The sequence below is a fragment of the Trichosurus vulpecula genome, chromosome 7, assembly GCF_011100635.1.
Source record: "Trichosurus vulpecula isolate mTriVul1 chromosome 7, mTriVul1.pri, whole genome shotgun sequence".
Taxonomy (NCBI): Eukaryota; Metazoa; Chordata; class Mammalia; order Diprotodontia; family Phalangeridae; genus Trichosurus; species Trichosurus vulpecula.
In genome coordinates this window covers 39,506,678-39,528,025 of record NC_050579.1, presented here as the reverse complement: position 1 = coordinate 39,528,025, position 21,348 = coordinate 39,506,678, and the positions used below count along the sequence as shown (strand labels likewise).

The 21,348-nt window shown below is 42.4% G+C and overlaps 1 protein-coding gene across 1 annotated transcript in view; it reads left to right on the top strand.

Annotated features, from left to right (window-relative positions):
• ASIC2 (acid sensing ion channel subunit 2) overlaps positions 1-21,348 on the top strand; it is a 353,890-nt gene that overhangs the window by 309,233 nt on the left and 23,309 nt on the right. Inside the window, exons 4-5 of the mRNA XM_036767701.1 lie at positions 19,171-19,321; positions 20,510-20,566. Coding sequence (XP_036623596.1) covers positions 19,171-19,321; positions 20,510-20,566 — 208 coding nt within the window. The remainder of the gene's footprint in view (positions 1-19,170; positions 19,322-20,509; positions 20,567-21,348) is intronic.

Here is a 21,348-nt window from a genome sequence, read left to right as displayed (position 1 = left end):
CATGTGATAGACCCATGTGATACATTACTCTTTGAATTGAGTGTCAGGAAAAAGTTTATATCTTTAGATGAATTTCTTTGCTTTTGATAAGGAAAGAAAATTGTAACATCACATTCGCTTTTTCATTTTAGCTATTAAGAAATTTGGGGTGAAGTTCAATGCCCAATGGCAGTGTCATAGGACCATAGTTCTAGAATAGAAAGGAACCTCAGAGATCATCAGTCCCATCTCCTCTTCTTAGATGAGGAAATTGAGGACCCAAGAAGGTTAACTGACTTGTCCAATGTGGCACAGCTAAGAAACATCAGAGGTGGGCTTTCAACCCAAGTTCTCTTACTCCAGAACCAATCATCTTTCCACTATGTCTATTGAACCTTAGGCTTATAGATTTAGAAACTTGGAGCTATGAGGGGCCTTGGGTGTTATCTCTTCTAACCTCCCACACCATAAGTGACCTTCTCCATAGCATCCCTACACCTATCCAGCTTTTGTTCAAGCACCTCCAGTGATGAGGAACTCACAGTCCATTCCATTGGCAGACAGTTGGCTGTTAGAAAGTTCTTCCTTATATTGAGCCAAAATCTACCAGCCTATAATTTTCATGGTGTCTAAAGTCCATAGTCTCTTCATGACAGATGGAATGAATGGCTGTGGGAGAGTGGACTGAAAGCATTACTCTTCCCACAGCTCTTGGATTCAGGGTCCTTCATCTTCTTGTTTATCCTCTGGATACATTACAGCTTGTCAGTGTCTCTTTTAAAAGAGGAGCTGTCCAGGGCTGAATGTAATACTCCAAATGTAGCCTGACCAGACCTGAATATAGAAGACTGTCAACTCCCTTCTTCTAGTGCATGTGGTTGGTTGGTTGGTTGGTTGGCTGGTTGGTTGGTTATTTTTTTAGCTAACATAGCACATTGCTGGTTGCTATTGAACTTGTAGTTCACTAAAGCCTATAAATTTTTCTCACATGAAAAAGTAAATGATTTTTTGGACTTTTTCATTTGTCCCTCCTGCGTTTCATTTTGTTCATTCTAGTCCATCACTTCTGCCTTTCAAGATAGCAGTCCCTGCAGATGCTCTTGCCCAGTATGTTAGTTCTTCCTCATATCTTTGAGCTATCTGCATTTTCTGATGCATGTGCCATCCATAGCTTGTCCAGATCAGTGATAAAAATGTTGAACAGAACAGGACCATCCCCTACCTGGCCTGGCATCAATCCATTAATTAAGTAGCTAGTAAAGTGAGTTCTTTATCTTAACAGAATATTTACAAAAAGGGACAGCTAGGTGGCACAGTGAGTAGAGCACCAGCTCTGGAGTCAGGGGGACCTCAGTTCAAATCTGGTCCCTGACACTTGACACACTTACTAGCTGTGTGACCTTGGGCAAGTCACTTAACCCTAATTGCCCTGCTTTCCCCCTTCCAAAAAAAATCAGAATATTTACAAAATCAAATAATATAATCAAGTGATTTGTAATCCCTAAACTGGCATATAAATGTACGTCAGCAGAAAGTGTTAGGCTTGTAGTCAAGAGTGCCTGGATTTGAATCTCACCCTTGGGACTTGAGCTGTGGAATCACGGACAAGTCATTTAATGTCTCTGAGCTCCAATTTTCTGATCTATAACATGTGGATAATAATATCCAAGTACAGACCACACAAGTTGATTGTGAGTATCAAATAAGATAAAGTATGGAACAAGCTAAACTGGGCTTTTTTCACTTTCATTCTTTCTCTTTTATTTGAGTCTTCTTCTACAAAATGACTAGTATGGAAATGTTTTTATGTGATTGCATATGTATAACCTGTATCCAACTGCTTACCATGGTGGAGGGAGGGGGCAGGAAGAGAGGGAGGAAGGGCAGAAGGGAGGGAGAGACAGAGAGAGGAAGGGTAAAAGGGAGGGAGGGATAGAATTTAGAACTCAAACCTTTTTTTTAAATGTTAAAAAATTGTTTGACATGTAATTGGGGGAAATATATTAAACTAGAAGAAAGCATCACAAAAAAGAAAAACTTTAAAGTGCTTTAGAAAAAAATTAAATGCTTTCTCTATAACAAAAATTATTTTAAATACATTTTCTTAATAACTTTTGTTTTAACATCACCTCCATTTAGCACTGTATCCTTTCCCTATCCCCTGCCAGTGAGCCATCCCTTCAAATAAAGAATTTTTCAAAAGAGGAAGAAAAAAAGTTCAATAAAACCAACCAACTCATGGGAAAAGTCTGACTCTCTATACCTCTACAAAGAAAGGAGTGAGGGAGATATGTTCTCACGTCTCTTCTTTGGGACCAGGCTTGGTTATTAAATTAATTTTACTGCACTCAATTTCAATTGTTTTGATAGTGGTGTTGTCCCCACTTAAATTGCTGTAGTCTTGTATTGTTTTCCTGTCTCTGCTTGCTTCATTCTCCATCTGCATAGAGCTAGAAGGGACCTTACAGGCCATTGAAGCTAACCCCCTTGTTTTATAGATGAAGATATGGAGGCTTGGAGAGGGTAAGTTACTTTACTAGGGTCATACAGCTACTAAGTGTCTGAGGTGACATTTGACCCCAGGCCTTCTTGACTCCAGGTTAAGTACCCTGTGCATTTTCCATGCTTCTCTGTATTCATTGTTTCATACAGGAAGCAATATTATATTTCATTCATGCACCAACATTTGTTTAGTGAATCCCGAATTAATGACCCCAAATTTCTCCTTAAAACAAAAGCCTATCTTTTTACCATCAAGGTGGATGACTGGACACTAACTCTCAAAAAAAAAGAGGAATTATGATGCTGCTTCTTAAAGTACTCGTTTAGCTTCCTCCTCTCCTTGCAAGGATGCGGACTGACCTGCAAGCTTATGCTTAGGGCCCACATTGGGATCTTTTTCTACTACAGAGTCTTTGCTGGCATGCCTCACCTCTTGAATGCTCACCATCCTGCAAAAAGCAGCAGACATAGATTGGGCCCTACCACGCTGGGGGGCAGCGCAAAGGCAGGAGTGAACTACATTCTGCCTGGAAAAAACCCTAGGTCATGGACCCCCAAGGCTACAGAGATTCCATCTGAAATACCCTGCCTGTATTCTCCCCTGACCCTGCAAAAATGTGGCAGATGCTAATTAAACCCAGACAGAGAAAGAAGGGAAGAAGGCCAAAGGATGCAGGGAGAGGGGTGGAGGAGAAGAGGAGGAGATCAGCATAAATGTCTGCCCAAGGCTTGAAGGAAAAGAGACTGAAAGTCAGCTAGGGCCAGGCTTGCCACTCTGGCCCATCAGAGGCTACACAAGGCAAGGACCAAGGCTACTGCCTAAATCATCTAATGTGGAAGTATGCTCAGAAAGTTTTATAGTCTAGCCCCAGAAGTACACACACAGTGGGGAGGAGTCAGAAAGTGAGTGACAGAGGAATATAATGGAAAAAAGCTGAAACATTAAAAATTTCAAGAGGGAAAAGATTCAATAAGAGTGCATGCATCTAAAGCAACAGAGAGGATCTTAGAACTAGAAGGAAGGATGGATGCTAAATGCTCAAAATTTCTCCCTTCCATGTCACCAGATAGTTTTTACCAGTTGCTAAAGCAGAAAAAATATCACCCCCCTGCAGCTAACTTGGTGATGAGCCACTCTGAACTCGTCCTTGGACAATGGATACCTAGTATGTCATAAGACCTGTACCTTGAAACCTTTCCAATTCATTTCTTAAGATCATGGGATGATAGATTTGGAGATGGAAAAATTTTTTTAAAAACAACTAGTACAACCATACCATTGTGCATTTAGGAAATTTAAGGCCTAGAGAGGCTTTAAGGAACTTTCCCAAATTCACATAGGCAGTAAGTGGCAGATCCAGGATTTTAACAGATTCAAAAAGTATTTACTAAGTACTGAATGGGATGGATAATTGTGAAGAGTTTACAGGGTATGTCTAAGGGAGTAAGAGAGGTTTGGGATTTGGCCTTGTGATTTTGGAAGGTCAGGGCCTGGAGCTGTGGGCATGCCCTTCCCCCTCTCTCTCAGATGTTAGAAGATAATGAACTTCCTGTGAGCTATTTGTTCTCTGCTCCTGGAAGGTCTCTTCTCCCCTGCCCCTCCCATTTCTTCTCCTAGACTTTCAGACGCCACCCCAGCAGTTGAGTTCCGATAGGGAAAAACTTGAATGGACCAGATCAACCTTGGTCCCCTGTCTAGTTTTTGCACCTAGACTGTAAGCCCACCTCCCAGCCAATGGTGAGAAGGGATAGAGGTGGGTGGGAATCTTTTCATTAAAGAGTATAAATTAAGGTGGGTTCCCTTTTACCTCGCCTCCTCCATTATGGAGGTGTGCCCAAATCTTGCAAGGTTTGTAAAATAAATTTATTTTGTTTCTCCTAAGGATGTCTCTCCTATTATTTAAAAATCCTGTCCCAGACAGTACCTACCATATTTCAGGCACTATCCTAGGCATTCATTATAAAAATACAAAAAATAAAATAGTTCCCCTGCCCTCAATGAGCTTAAGTAAGAACTATTGAGAAAGAATTGAGAACTGACATAATTATCAAAGACCCAGGGTTCCCTCCCCATGCCAGTGGAATTTCAGAGTAGGAATTTCTTGGAATATTATTGTTATCATTAATGTCCCGTTCTTGTATTTCTATGGAGTTCAGATAGAGATGTTCCTGGGACAAGTCACTATCCTAGGATTATTCTTGTATGTTTAATGTGCTGTGGAATATTACACAGCTGGTTAAAATAGCTGCTTTTTTCTTGTTAAGTAATCCTATTAAGAGGTAAGCTCATCTTCTGTAGGCTCACTGAAAGCATCTCTGGTATACCTCCAGTAACAGGATGACAGGGATGCTATGTATCTCATCCTGTTCCCGCATTATTTTCATCTCCTCTGCTACGTTTCCATATTTTGAAAGCTTTCTAGCCCACATTACTGACAGATTATGAGTATTTGGTATGGTGACACCTATTTAGCAGCTAAGTGGTACAGTAGATAGAGCACTGCGCCTGAAGTCAGAAAGACCTTAGTGCAAATCCCACCTCAGACACCTCCTAGCCTTGGGACTCTAGACAAGTCACTTAACTTCTGTCTTTCTCAGTTTCTTCAACTGTAAAATGGCAACAATACATACATCTATCTCCCCGGGCTGTTGTGAGGATCAAAGGAGATAATATATTTGTAAAGTACAGAAAACAGTGTCTGGCACACAATAGGTGCTTAATAAATGCTTATTCCTTCCCCTAACCCTTTACTGAAAATAGTGTTCTTAAATATATGTGGATGATTTTGAGCAACAGTTTGGTCAGTGATCAGGTACTGGTTCCAAACCAGTTAATTGGTTGAGCTCTCAAAAATATTGTGAGGTCTATATTTGGAGTATAGAGACTTGTTATCTGTCAATCCTTGAACAAACTTGTGCTGTAGAATTCTATCACTCTAAAATTCTAGTGACCCGATCTTGTCATTTTAGGTATCAAATGAGATTAACATATGTAAAGCATTTTGAAAACCTTAAAAAAAAAACCTATATAAATGCCGATGCAGGCTATTATTATGCTAAATCTGCAGCAGTTTCTCTCAATTCTTTGCATAATCTTCTTTGATCAGTAGTCCAGACTCCTTAAGGATAATAACTCTTCTATAATTTCTGGCAGCAATGATCTGGTCCTTTGTTGCCATCATAAATCCCTCCTTTTCCAAAAAAAAACCTTTTAAATCCTCATAATTCAGCCATTTTCTAGATGTTCCTTTGTTACCATATTGATGACTTAGTTCATGGGGATGTTGTCCATTGATGGTCTTTCAATTCCACTCTTGGATTCTAGCCATTTCATGGGCTCCATCTGGAGGTAAACCACCTCCAATTACATTCAACAAACCCAATGATGGCTACCCTTTATCAGCCTTTATCATTTATTATGATACTGATAATGATGTTTCTTTTAGATCATCCCTACTTTTTTTAAACCTGTGATTGTCCTATTCGATGTTATTTTTAATGTGGCATACTATATCACATCCTTTTGGAAAGAGGAAGGAGATAAATAAATGCATAAATGTTACTTGCGGTTGCTTCAGATGCCAAGCTATTCACCTCCATCTAAAAGGCCCGAGCAGTACATGGATCAGCCTCAGAGAACCAGCCAACATGATTTGAGAGAGTGATTACTTATTCTCCTCTGTAACACAGTGGGAAGCACCTGGGGCCCTCTCTTAGCTAAAGATGACTAACAGTTCGCATCTGGCATTCTGTGATATTACAAGCACACATGAGAAGGTACACAGCAAATTCCATTTTGTCAGGATGGCAAGAACCAATTCTGCATTTTGCCAACTAAAAGGCAGCATCTCTTAGAAGAAGAAGAAAAAAATGTATGTGTGTGTGCACATAATATGGGTGTGTGCATATACACACACATACATATATTGCAAAAGTTTTACCTCTTTCCAGCTGACTTCTTGATTTAGGTCAGTGATCCCTTCTAGAATTTTCCCAAGAGATGGGGACAGTTATAAATGTTAAGGAAATGCTGAGTATATTTGCATGTGATTTGCATGTACTTAATCTATGCCTCCATAGATTGGGCCACCTATTCTTAGGTCATTTTGAAGTTCGACTTTAATTGCTACTACCCTTAGGGAAGATTCTCTGGCTCCTTTTTCCTCTCTGTCCTTCTCAGCTCATGCACTATCATTGGTCCAAATCTCCAGTTTCATGAGGCTGCAGCCATGAGACGGAGATAGTGAACCAGGAAATGGGGAGGGGTCTCTTCTTTAAAGAGAAAAATAATAAGGGTCTCTGGGTGTAGTCATAGGGACTTGAGGAGGGGCAGCACAGGAAAAGGATGAGAAAGAATTCCTAATGAAAATCAATCTATCTGTTGATAAGCATTTATTAATAGCTAGCAGCTACAGCATTTACATAGCACTTTGAGGTTTGTGAAGTACTTTATAAATATTGTCCCATTTTAGCCTTACAATAACTCTGAAAGGTAAGTGGTATTATTATCCCCATTTTACAGAAGATGAAACTGAGACAGAATGGGCCCAGTGCCACACAGCTAGTCAGAGCACAAGGCTGGATTTAATGTGATACCTAGCTGCCTAATTATTATTTGTTAAGTACTTAATGTGTTCCAGGTACTGTTCTAGGTTCTAGGGGTACAGAACCTAAAATGAAACAACCTGTGCCCTCAATAAGCTATGGTCTTGGAAGCAGAAGGCTTAGATTCTAGTGCTAGCTTGGTCATTAGCTGTATGACCTTGGACAGGTCTCTTAATCTCTGTGTCAAGTTCATTTAGAAAATGCAGATAAAATTTACCACTTGTACTCAGAGTACAAAGTACTTTGTAACCTCTCAAGGATCTTATCATTAGAAATCACTTTTATTATTGTTCCCAGAACAGCCCTCCCTGACATATAGATACACTCACGCATGCACACCTACACATGATGTTCTCCAAGTGCTATCAATGACCCTTAATGCACTGCTGTTAGGAAGGTCACTATCTGAGTGCCTTCTATCATCCTTGCTTCTTGCAACACCTCACCTGGTCTGATAGTGCCGACTACAGAACACCCTGTTCCTATTGGTGAATGGAAGATTCTCTGGACAGCTAGGAAGTTCCAGATACCCCAAAAGTGGTCCCCTGGTCTTTGCTTGAAGACCTCCAGCATGAGGTTTTCCTCTCTCCCCCAAAAGAACTCACTGCACTTTTGGACAACTCAAATTTTTAGAAAGTTTAGAAAGTTAGAAAATTCAGTCTCCATGTTTTTGGCAGATAGGTCTCATCCTTCATATGCTTTAGATGCAGCCATTTGGATTCTTAAAAACAGATATCATACTCTGTTCTGCTCTGCCCTTCCCCAAATTATCATTCTCCACTGGAAGTCTATGGGATATACAGTGGAGGTATCTAATAGGCAGTTGGACATGCAAGCCTGAAAGTCAAGAGAGAGGTTAGGGCTGTGTAAGTAGACCCAACAGTCAGCTGCAGAAAGATGATCATTTAAACCAGAGGAGCTGATGAGATCACTAAGTGAAATATTATAGGAGATGGAAAGAGATCCCAGGAGAGACCCCTGGGGAACCTTCATGGTGAGGGACATGTATATTAGATGAAGGTCCAGCAAAAGAGATAGAGAAGAATTGATCAGACAGGAGGAAAAATGAGGAGAAGGCAGTGTCATTTAAACCAAGAGAAAAGACTATCAAGGAGAAGAGGGCGGTCAGTAGTGTCAGTCTTCACAGAGGTCAGGAAGGATGAGAATTGAGAAAAGGTTGTTAGATTTAGCAACTAAGAGATTAGGGCAGCCAGGCAGCATGCATACAGCATTGGACCTGGAGGGAAAAAGACCAGAGTTTCATTTTGGCATCAGACATTTACTAGCTGTGTGACCTTAGCAAGCAACCTCTATTTGCCTCATTTTCCCTAACTGTAATATAAGAATATAATAGTCCCTTCCTCTCAGGGTGGGCAGCTATGTGATACAATGGATAGAGCTCCAGGCCTGGAGTCAGGAAGACTCATCTTCATGAGTTCAAGCCTGATTTCAGACACTTACTAGCTATGGGACCTTAACCCTGTTTGCCTTAGTTTCCTCATCTGTAAAATGAACTTGAGAAAGAAATGGCAAATCACTGCAGTAACTCTGCCAAGAAAACCCCAAATGGGGTCACAGAGAGTCAGACGTGACTGAAAAACAGCCAAACAACAACTTCTAAGGGTTGTTGTGAAGATCACATGAGATAATGTTTATAAAAAAAAACTTAGTACCATGCCTGGCACATAGTAGGCACTATATATATCCTTATTCCCTTTTCTTCCCTTCCCTGTAGTGACTTTGGAGAGAGCAATTTGGGTTGAATGATGAGGTCAGAAACCAAACCACAAAGAGTTAAGAAGAGTGTGTGAGGAAAGGAAATGGGGGCACCTATTATAGATAAAACCATAGTAGATTGCAGATTGTAAACTCTTAAGGACTTTGGCCACAAAAGGGAAGAGAGATGTGGGACAATAATTAGCAGGACTGCAGGGGTCAAATGAAGGTTCTCTGAGGATTGGGGAGATAGGGACATGTTTATAGGCAGTAGGGAAAGAGCCAGTAGATAGGGAGAAACTGGAGATTATTGAAAGATAAGGGATCTTAAAGGGGGCATTGTGCTAGAGATGGATGGAATGGGGTCACTTGTGCATATGGAGGGGTTTGCCTTGGCCAGGAAAAGAGCCACCTCTCTATTTGATTATTTAATGCCCCTTTGCCAAGGTATTTATTTTAGGTATTGAATCATGCCTTGTGTGATTTTAAATGGACTACAATAAAGACATAAAGCTTTACAAATTACCAGCCTGTCTGATTCCTTAGTGAAAGCCTCCTCTAATTCCCTAAATGGGCTGCTAGGTGGTGCCATGGATAGAGCACCAGATCTGTAGTCAGGAGACCTGAGTTCAAATTTGGCCTCAGAAATTTACTTGCTATGTCACCCTGGGCAAGTCACTTAACCCTATTTGCCTCAGTTTCCTCATCTGTTAAATGAGTTGGAGAAGGAAATGGCAGACTGCTCCAGTATCTTTGCCAGGAAACCCCCAAATGGGATCACAGAGTCAGACACAACTGAACGATAATGACAACAATCCCCTAAGCAGCTGTGCACTCTTGGGAGGTGAAGCTACCATAAGGAACATGGAAGAACATGGAATGGGATGAAGGTTGATAAGAGGTGACATTTTGCTAACAGTTTAATTGCTTTCAAAGCACTTTCCTCACAACAGCCCTGTGAACTACTTACCTGTGAACCTTATTTTACAATGAGGAAATAGAGGCTTAGAAAAGAAAAATTGTTTGCCCCCCTGGCCACATAGATTAAGAGGCAAGATTTGAACTCAGGTTCCTTGACTTCAGGTCTAGTGCTCTCTCCATTGCACCAAGCTCTGTCTCCCATACCTGCAATGCCCTGAGGGAGCAGCCCTGGTGTGTTATTGAGCAGTCAAGAAACAAGCACCCTTTCTACTCCAAATAATGTATTTGGCACTAGTAATACGCAGACAGGGGCAGTTCGGGGCACAGTGGAGTCAGGAAGACTCATCTTTCTGAGTTCAAATCTAGCCTCCGACGCTTGATATCTGTGTAACTCTGGGCAAGTCACTTCACCCTGTTTGCCTCAGTTTCCTCATCTGTCAAATGAGCTGGAGAAGGAAATGGCCAACCACTCCAGTATCTCTGCCAAGAAGACCCCAAATGGGGACACAAAGAATTGGACAGGACTTCAAAATGACTGAATAACACACAGACAAGAGTGAAATGGTCCTTGGCCCCAACGAACTCTCATATTCTCTTGGAATGGGGGTGATTTGGGACACTTTCTATCAACCAACAAGCCTACTATACAGGAAGAGCTCTGCTAGGTTCTAGAAATACAAAGACATAAAGGGAACAGTTCCTGCCCTGAAGGCATTTACATGCCTTCAGGGTGCTGCAAGCCTCTCCTCATAGCACTAAAGACTAGCAAGCACTCACTGTCACATAGACGGGGGTTTGACCTCCATGACACCATTCCCATCATTTATACCACAAGTGGGATAAGATTTCCCTTGACCAGGAAGAAGAATGTTGCCAGTGCAGGCCCATGATCTTGGGGCTCCCAAGGAACTCCCAAGCCCATGAATGGTGGCTTCCACTCCTCTGCTAGTATCGCCAGAAGAACACTTCTTCACTCAACATTTCACAGACAAATGACAGGCTGAGGCAGTTTTCTGAAAATGTTAACAATGCTGCTGAATGTATCAATAGCACATGTCCCGGAAATTGTATCCAGATGAAAATGTGATTATAATGGACTGTTAGCAATACACAGATGGGCGCGCAAGTCTGTATGAGAGGGAAAACAGGCAGGTTGGGGGATTCTTATCCTTGAACTGAATGTGGTAGCCTATGATGTATCCTTCTGGATCAAACATAAACTCTTTTGTTTCCTGTCTTCTCAGATGTCTTCCATGTTCCTCCTCTATATGCGTAGTATGGGCCAGCCTTACTGGCCCACTTACTGCTCCTCACAGGACACATCATCTCCCATCTCTCTGTCATTGCATTGGCTGTCCCTCATGCCTGAAATGCCTCCCTCTGGCTCTTACAAACCTTGGCTTTCCTTCAAGACTCTTCCCAAAGGCCATATTCTTCAGGAGGCCTTTCCTAGGCCCCTAGCTGCTAATGCCTTCCTACATTATCTTCCATCTTCTATTTGTGTATTATCTCTCTCTGTTTATCTCTATCTGAGATGTATGTCTACAAATATTTCTGTATCTTTAGATGGGCAGCTAGGTGGTGCAGTGGATAGAGCACCAGACCTGGAGTCAGAAAGACTCATCTTCCTGAGTTCAAATCTGGTGTCAGACACTTGCTAGCTGTGTGACCCTGGGCAAGTCAGTTCACCCTGTTTCCTCATCTGTAAAATGAGCTGGAGAAGGAAACGGCAAATCGTTCCAGGGTCTTTGCCAAGAAAACCCCACAAGAGGCCACAAAGAGTCAGATATGACTGAAACAACTGAACAACAGATGGATAGGTATTTATATACACATAGATAAAATATAGGTATAAGTGTATATGTGTGTGTGTGTGTGCATTCCACATTAGAAAGTAAGCTCCTTGATGGCAGGGACTGTTTTACTTTTGTCTTTGTATTCCCAGCATAATACAGTACCTGGCACCACCATAAGTACTTAATAAGTGTTTGTCGATTGATTGGTGGTGTTGTGCTAATCCAGTGACCAGGACACTGTGCATCATTCACTCATTCAACACAGTGTATATAGAGCTCCCCCTGCATGCAAAGCCCTAGACTAGGCAGCCCGGAGAGGGTGCCAAGAAGAACATAAACGCCTGCTTTAGGACCACTGAGTCACAGAGTGGGTGGTTGTGGTCCTTTGTAGTCAAAGAGGCCCAAAATGACATCACTATGTTGAAGTCAAGGTACAGTGTATCCAACTGTGTCAGACTAGTACACAATCCAAAGGCACTACCACAGGTCAGGCACAAATAGTCCATTAAAAATTGGGGCTGGAGATGTCTCCCTCTCCTTGGCTACAGATTCCTTAAAGTCAAAGATTGGGCCTTATTCTTCACTGAGGCACATGGTCGAGTCAAAACCTGGACTGACTGAAAACTGGAAAAGACTTCAGAGAGCAGCTAGCACCATCTCCTTGTTTTACAGATGAAGAAAATGAGGTGCAGGGAGTGAAGTGACTTGCCCAAGGTCACACAGGCTGTACGCCTCAGAGGCAGAATTGGAATCCAGGTACCCTGACTCCAAAGCCAGTGCTCTTTCTATCACGGCAGGCTAGCTCAGAATATACCTACTGACGTGTTTGTAAAGCCATCTGAACTGATGGGAGCTGGAAGTGATTTTGATTAAATAAAGGATCATAAACCTAGAGCAGGAAGGAAGTCAGCTAGTCCAGTATTCAGTACAGTCTACTATTTTATAGACATGGAATCTGAGGGACCAGAATTGATTTGTTATTGTTCAGTCATTTCTCAGTCATGTCCGACTCTTCATGACCCCATTTGAGATTTTCTTGGCAAAAATACCAGAGTGGTTTGCCAATTTTCTTCTCTAGCTCTTTTTACGGATGAGGAAAAATGAGGCAAACAGGGTGAATTGAAATGAGGCAAACAGGGTGAACTGACTTGCCCAGGGTTACATAGCTAGCAAGTGTCTGAGGCTGGATTTGAACTCAGGAAGATGAGTCTTCCTGACTCCAGGCCCTGAGCTCAGTGGACCATGGCACCACCTAGCTGCCTTAAGAATCGATTTTACAGATGTGCAAACTGACCTTGCCAAAGTCACACAATGTCAGAGGGACTTAGATTGGAACCAAGATCTTCTGGTTCCAGGAATGGGAAATGTCCACCTTACAAGGCCAACTCATTAGCTTGATTCATGTGAGGTCTGCTCTACTTGGAAAGGCTGACTCCAAATGGTTACTTAGCTCCTGACATGGGGCCATGGAGAGAAAATAGTTGATGTGCCATTGCTCACCCCAGCCCAGTGAACAAACCAGAGTGTTAACTGACCAAAGGTCTGCAAAGCCCCATGCCCAGACGGAAGTGTAAGGAGACTGTGTGGTGTAATGGATAGAGCGTAAGGAGAGAGTCAGGAAGAACCAAGTTCAAATCTAGCTTTAGACTCTCACTAGCTGTGTAATCTTTTTAACCTCTTTCAGCCTCAGTTTCCGCTTCTTCAGTAATAATAGCATCTACCTCACTGGGTAATTGTGAGGCTCAAATGAGATACGTAAAGTGCTTTCACACTGTAAGCTATGTAAATGAAAGTTACTGTTATCGTCTTTGGCTCCCGTGCCCTCGTTACCCTGATGAATCCTAATACGGTAGATATGAATGAGACAGGTTGACAGCGGTTTCCCTAACTTTCAGGGCAACATCAATTACAGGCATTTTCTGTGTGTAGTTCAATGATTTTAACCTTTAGTGGTGGAAAAAGAATGATGGGGGCCAGGAGGGAAGGATTTTGCTTTGCAAAAATGAAATGCTCTTTTCCCATTGATTTTCCTGGTAATTGCACTGCCCCAGACAATAAGTCCGGGGCCTAAGACGTAATAACAATCATAGTTATCTCCATAAACCTAGGGAGCCAGGGATGCTAGCCAGTGCCTAGTGCTATAAGTACTGTTGGCTGCGTAAGTTGGAGCAGCCAGGGCCCAGCTGGGGGCAGCACGTGTCAGCTGTGGGAGAGATTTAACACGGCCCAAGTCGATTCAGGTGCTTGGCACTGGGCAGCAGTGATCAAACAAAGGCTGATGGGGATAAAAGTGTCTGGGAGTTGCAGCTGTTCTGAGAAATCAGGAGCTCAAAGCCTGAGGAGGGAGAAAGGGGTCAGTCTAAGGCAACAAAGCTGAGGAAGTCAGGTTTACGGATCCAAAGTAAGGATAGAGAAGAGTCGGGTATGTAGAGTAGAGAGAGACAATCGGGCCCAACCCCCCTCTAGGCCTTCAATGGGCTCTACTTGGCTAGGCCCAGATAAGTGAGATATTTAAAAATGCATCCAAGAGAGATGGCCTGACTTGGTGGATGGAAAGCTGGCTTCAGAGCCTGGAAGATCTGAGTTCAAATCCTCCCTCTGACAAATGTTGTTTCACCTGAGCAAATCACTTAACCTCACATCACCCAAAAGAGGGTCCTTAAGTTGTATTGCCAGATGGAGTTCCACATACCAATGAAATCATAGGTTCCATCCAATAATAATCACAACAATGAAGTGGTCAACCATTAAAATATAGGATTCCAAATAAGTAAAACATTGTGTGCACCCAGCAAGATAACGAGCCACTGTCAATTTACATAATGGATTCATTCTTTACTAGCATTTTTAAAGCACCTATTATGTCACATGTTCTAGGACTACAGAGACAAACATGAAACATCCCCTGCCCTCAAGGAGCTTCCTTCTAGGGGAGAAATAATACATACACCTATAGACTAGGGCCCAGGGGTGGGGAACCTCTGGGCTAGAAGGCCACATGTGGCCTCAATTCGGTCAAAGGGCCGCACTTGAGGGCCTAGATGGCCACGTAGGGCCTCAATTCCGTCAAAGGGCCTCACTTGAGGACCTAGAGGGCCACGTAGGGCCTCAATTCGGTCAAAGGGCCGCACTTGAGGGCCTAGATGGCCACGTAGGGCCTCAATTCCGTCAAAGGGCCTCACTTGAGGACCTAGAGGGCCACGTGACTTCGAGGCCACCGGTTCCCCACCCCTGGACTAGGCACTGGACCTCTGATTTCATTAGTATAGGAAGTTCCCGGCTGAGGAAATTCCTTTTACCAGTTCAGGTCAGCACCTTTTCTGCAACTTATGATCTTAAAGAGTTGTTTTAGGCATTGCAAGGTAAAAGTAATTTATCCAGAGTCACACACAGTCAGTGTGTGTCAAAGGCCAGACCCTGAACTAAAGTCTTTCTGCCTTCAAGGCCAGCTCTTCCTCTGCTAAGTCTTGCTGCCTCTCATGTACATACAAGTAGGATCATAGATCAAGAACTGAAAAGAAACTTAAAGCTTATCTAGTCCGCCTCTGCTGTTTTACTAATGAGGAAACTGATACCCAACTATTCTACACTTGTTCAAGGCCACACAAATAGTAATCACCAGTGGTGAGATTTGAACCCAGGTCTTCTGACTCCAAAGCCAGTGTTCTTTCTACTGTACCATGATAAGTCCTATACAAAATAGATTTAAGAAAACACAAGGTGATTTCTTGCCAAGCTTTATGTAAATGGAATTTCTATAAACAGATGCTATTTTCCCATTTGCTGTCACCAGAGATATTTAATCTTAATTTCTGATTGACTAGTGGGTCATGGTTCAAATCACTCAAGACCTCAAATATGAAACTGCCCGTAGGTAACTTGCTACTTAAAGGACCATAGAATCCATTTGTGAAATGAAAACTCTTTTTGTAATGTAAATGTGGCTCTTCCATTTGTTGGTTTTCTCCCTTTTTGCTGTTTCAGGTGCCCTGGGCACATCGCTGGGGAGCTGTGACTGGCTGGGTGTTTCTTTAATCCTTTTCTGATTTACTAAGACTTGCAGGGTCAGCGGTTCCTTGAGCCCCAGTCAGTGCAAAAAGATTCATGTTCAATCATAGTTTCTGGTGCTGGGTCAGTCTCCATTCCTTTTACTTCAGAAATTAAATGCTCCAACGGGGCCAAGCATGGGCTGGTCTGTGACTTCTCTTGAGGAAATAAATCTTGGCATGAGGCAGATGCTCCCAAGGTGCCAGTCCTAACTGGCTCACCATTGATGCCTCCATTATTCACTGATAGATTTGGGGTTTGTCCTAATTGAGCAGGATGTCAGAAAGAAGCTTCTAGAAGCAAACACAATATCATCCTTTGTAGATTTGCTTAAATCAACCCACACGCTTGCAATAAAAACATCAGAATAAAAACCAGCCTCATAAACTCAGTCTCTGATAGCAGCCCCTCCATCTGGGTGAGCCAGATTGAAAGTTTGCACTTGGATCACTCGAGGAAACAAACGAAAAGAGCTGCGGTGGCTTGTCAGGAAGAACAGAAAGGTGTGGAAGGCCCCTACAGAGAGACTGTAACTGAGAACCAGACGGCTAAAGGTGGTACAGATCTTAGAAACCTGCAGTCTGGCCAAACTGGTTTTCTCTCTAGTCCTCACACGTGATAGCCATCTCCCAACCCCACGTCTTTGCCAAGGCCATCCCCCATGCCTAGAATGCCCTCCCTCTTCACCCCTACCTTATAGCATCCCTCTGTTACTTCAAGGGAGAACTCATGCACAACCTTCTAAATAAAGCATTTCCTGATTCCCCTCCCCTACTAGTACTCTCCCTGCTACTTTGTATTCACCCCTTGTTGTTCAGTCATTTTTCACTTGTGTCCAACTCTTCATGACCCCATTTAAGGTTTTCTTGGCCAAGATACTAGTGGTTTGCCATTGCCTTCTCCAGCTCATTTAACAAATGAGGAAACTGAGGGTTAAATGACTTGTTCAGGGTCACACAGCTACTAAGTGTCTGAGGCCAGATTTGAACTCATGAAGATGGGTCTTCCTGATTCCCAGGCTGATGCTCTATCCACTGTGCTACCTAGCTGCTTTATATTTAACTACTTTGAATTTGCTTGTGTTTATTGTGTATATACTTATATGTGTCCTTGTGGTCTTTCTCATGAGGATGTATGCTCCTTGAGAAGAAGGATTCTTTCATTCATTGCATTTGTTTCCCCAGCACCTTGCACAGTGCCTGGTAAATGGTAGGCATTTAGTAAATGCTTGTTGGTTGATTGGTTGGTTAGTTGATTGACCTAGTAAGACATATAGCATTAAAGGAAAAGACAGATTTTTGAAGAAATTAAGTAGCTTGTTCATGGTCAATCAGTCAGTCAATAAACATTTATTAAGTGTCTACTACGTACCAAGCATTGGGTCACATACTGAGACCCAGCCATCTGCAGCTCTGGAGTTTACAATATGATTAGTGTACACCTCAAGTATCAGACGTGCCAGTGCCAACCTAGAAAATCCGGTTCCCATGGCCAGAGGATCACACATGTCTTCCTTGGTTGTCCCAACCAAGCTTTACAGGAGGAGGGGGTTGGGAGAGTGAAAAAGATCTGGAACCAAAATATATCAACATTCCCATGTAAAAGGGTTTAGATTTCAAAGCCCTTCATATAAAATTATCTCATTCGATCCTCACATTGACCCTGAGAAGTAGGTGCAATTTTTATCATTCTCGTTTTACAGATGAGGACAATGAGTCTCAAGGGATTAAGTAACTTGTCCGGGGTCACAAAGCTAACAAGTATTTGAAACGTGACTTCAACCAAGATCTCTATTCCAAGGTCAGCACTCTAGCCATGATGACAACAGTGACCTATGGTGGTCACCATAAAGTGCTATATAAAGGCTAACTATAATTTTTCTTACAGAAGATAGGTGGTGAAATGGGCATGGACTCATGAGTTCAAATCCAGCCTCAGACATTTACTCACTCTGTTTGCCTATCTGTAAAATGAGCTGGAGCGGGAAATGGCAAACTACTCCAGTATCTTTGCCAAGAGAACTCCAAATGGAGTCACAGAATCAGACATGACTGAAATGACTCAACAGCAACACGTTTTTTTTCTGGGTAGGGGGAGAGGAGGATAGTGCAGGTGTGAGGAAAGGAAAAGAAATCCCTCATTCAGCTAGATAGCACAGTGGGTAGTCTGGAGGACTTGGAATTAGGAAGATCTAAGTTCAAATCTTGCCTCCCATACTTACCTAAGGTCTCTCAGTCTTGATTTCCTCATCTATGATATGGAGCCAATCATAGCACCTACCTCTCAAGGCTGTTTTGAGGATCAAATGAGATATTCTCTGTAAAGTGCTTTGCAAACTTCAAGGTATTACATCAATGCCAGCTACTATTAACTGTTTATCAATTGACAAAAAAAATACAATTTTTTATTTAGATATGTTCATATATTTACACATATGTATACATATGCATATATACATATGGATATATGGTTGAACATATATAGTGTATATATACTATGTGTTATATAGACATACATACATATATACGTACATACATGTGTGTGCCACTGGTTTTGTCTGTGAGTAGGCAATGCAGTGCAGGACCTGGGACATTTCCAGGGCAAGAGCTCAGAGGCCCCAGGCCCCCAGCACAAAAGTAGGTGTAAGTAGGGTGGGGTACGTTACAGATTTCAAAGTGCTGGGGGCTGGAGACCATTAGGGGTCCCTAAGACTCTTTCAGGGTATCCATGAGGGCAAAGTATTTTCATAATAATACTAAGACATTTTAATTTTACCATGGCAAATATATATATATATATAAACAAAGCTATTTGGAGGTCTTTATAATTCTTAGGGTATCAAAGAGTCCTGAGACCAAAAAGAAAATGAGTTAGCTGGCTAAAGCAAAAGATAAAAGAAGGGGAATAGTGAGGGAGAAGGCTGGCAAGGTAGATTGAAACTAGATTATGGAAAGCCTTAAATGCCACGCTAAGGAATTTGGACTTTGTCCAAATCAGGCAGCGGGCAAGTCAGCGGGTCTGATGAAATTCTGCTAACCAGCAAGGAGTCACTCTTTAGGTGTATTCTTGATATGCCAACGGACTTAAAATCAGAAAAGCTGTGTTCTAATTCTGGCTATTACTGCCTGAGTGACCTGGGAAAGTCACTGAGCCTCACTACTAATAGTAAAAGCTGACATTTCTATAGTAATTAAATATCTATCAGTCAACCAACCAACAAGATTGATTATAGTCTCACTATGTGACAGGCACTGAGCTAGGTGCCAGAGATACAAATACAAAGAATGAAACAATCGATCCCTACTCACAAGGAGCTTCCATTCTAATTGCAAAACACTTGACATACTTTATCTCATTGAAGCCTCACAAGGCCATACCGCAGATATTTTAATCTTGATTTTACAGATGAGGAAACTGAGGCTGAGAGAGGTTAAATAACTCATCTCTGGTCATACCACTAGTTGCTAGAAATGGGATTTGAACTCTCATTTTTTTCTGACTCCAGGTCCAGCATGGGTTCCATAATACCCCACACAGGCTCAGGTCCTGAGAACACTTTTGTCCCCCAGCACTAACCAGTATCTACTTGCTTCCTCTCTTCCAGCTCACGTACCTGCCCCCTCCTTGGGGAGAATGCCGATCTTCAGAGATGGGACTCGACTTTTTTCCTGTTTACAGTATCACGGCTTGTAGGATTGACTGTGAAACCCGTTACATTGTGGAGAACTGTAACTGCCGGATGGTTCACATGCCAGGTCAGTGACCTCCAGGGGTCATGGCAAGACAGCGAAGGGCTTTCTGCTTCCTGCTGTCTCCTCAACTCTTTCCCTGAGCTCCTAGACCTCAGTACCCCAGATTCATTTTCTCCACCTTGTTTCCAATCAAAGGCTTTGCCTGCGTAAGACCAAAACATCAGACACATTGGAAAATAGAGTCCATCATCGTAGGGCACAGGCTGAACACACAGACGACTTAGAAACATCCTTCTCTTTGGATTTTTTTCCTTTTTTTCCAAGAAGATGCAGTCCATTAACAGCTAATCTACATGGCTAGGCTGATGCCATCCATAGAGGCTCTTAGCTTAGAGTATCACCCAACCAACAAGCACTCAATAAGTGCCCACTATGTGCCAAGCACTGTGCTAGGCATCAGAGACACAAAGTCAAAAACTGATTCGCTTATAAAAGAAGTATACAAAGACTTGTGGTTTTGGGGGGCATTGGGGGAGGGGAGAAGCACTTTGTAGAGGCAGCAAAGTGATGCAATGGATAGAGTACTAAGCTGGAATCAGGAAGACCTGAATTCAAATCCAACCTCAGATGCTAGTTGTATGACCCAGGTGAAGTAACATTACCTGTCTGTCTCAGTGTCCCCAGCTTTAAAATGGGGATAATAACAGCACCTAATTCACAAGGTTGTGGTGAGGATCAAATGAAATTATATATACAATGTATATGTATATATACAAATTATATATACAATGTGTATGTATATATACAAATGTAAAGTGCTTAGCACAGTGCTGGCGCATGATAGGTACTTTATAAATTCCTGTTCCCTTGCCCCCTGTAGACCCAAAAGCAGGAGTTCTCAGAGTCTATGAACTTTTTTATTATTTTATAAGCTTATTTCAATATAATTGGTTTCCTTTGTAATGCTATGCTTTTTCTTTTATGCATTTAAAAACATTCTTCTGAGAAAGAGTCCATGGGCTTCACTAGACTTCCAAAGGGGTCCAGGGGACAATAAACATAAAGAACCCTGCCCTAAAGCATGATATGATTTGTTATCATTATTAGAAAGTATATTTCTGTCCTACCTCTCTTCCTTATTAGCTATGCAATCTAAGAAAGGTCTCATCTCTTCTCTGAATGATCCTGTGATGAGGACAGAATCGCTTGCAAGTTTCTGACTTGGTTTATCACTGTTTTCTGTCCATACAGGGGATGCCCCTTTCTGTACCCCAGAGCAGCACAAGGAATGTGCGGAGCCAGCCTTAGGTCAGTACTCTAAGCTACTTATTTCTCTCAGAGGAAGGGAGAAGGAGACTTCCCTTCTTTTTTAACAGTGGGACAAGGCCAGGAATGATGGTCGTGAGCATCTGGGCTTTCCAAGGAACAAACCTTATGGAAATAAGTTAATGAGAAAAGTGGGGAAAGAAGTGGGAAAAGATGGAGAGAGGAAAAAGAATGAGGAGAGAGTTAATGAATAGAGAGAGAGCCAAGGGATAGAGAGAGGTTATGGGGAGTGGAGAGAGGTGACTGGAGATGGTGAGAGGTCCAGGTGTTGGAGAGAGAATGAAGAGCAGAAAAACTCATCAGATGAGGAGAGGGCTATGAGCTAGATAGTGAACTGAGGACCAGAAGATGGCAAATGGAGAGAAGGCAGGAGCCAGATGATGGAGAAAGAGTGGGGAGTGGAGAAAACTCATTGGATGGGGAGAAGTCCATGAACTAGAGAGTAAACTGAGGGTGGAGAGAGGACCAGGTGATGGAGAGAGGGTTGGAAATAGAAATAGGAGATGGAAAGATAGAAAGAAATGATGGCCAGAAGATGTGGGGAGGGCCAGGAGACAGAAGATAGTGAACTAAGGATCAGGTGAGAAGGTTAGTTAGTTAGTTATCTAGCTAGTTAGTTAGTTAGTTGGTTAGTGAATGGTAAGTAGAAAGAGGAAGGGCTAGAATATGGAAAGGAAATGGAGAGTAAAGTGAGGACTGAAAGGTAGGGAGAGAGCCAAGAGATGAAGAAAAGATGGAGAATGAAGTTAGGACTTGGGGAAGGA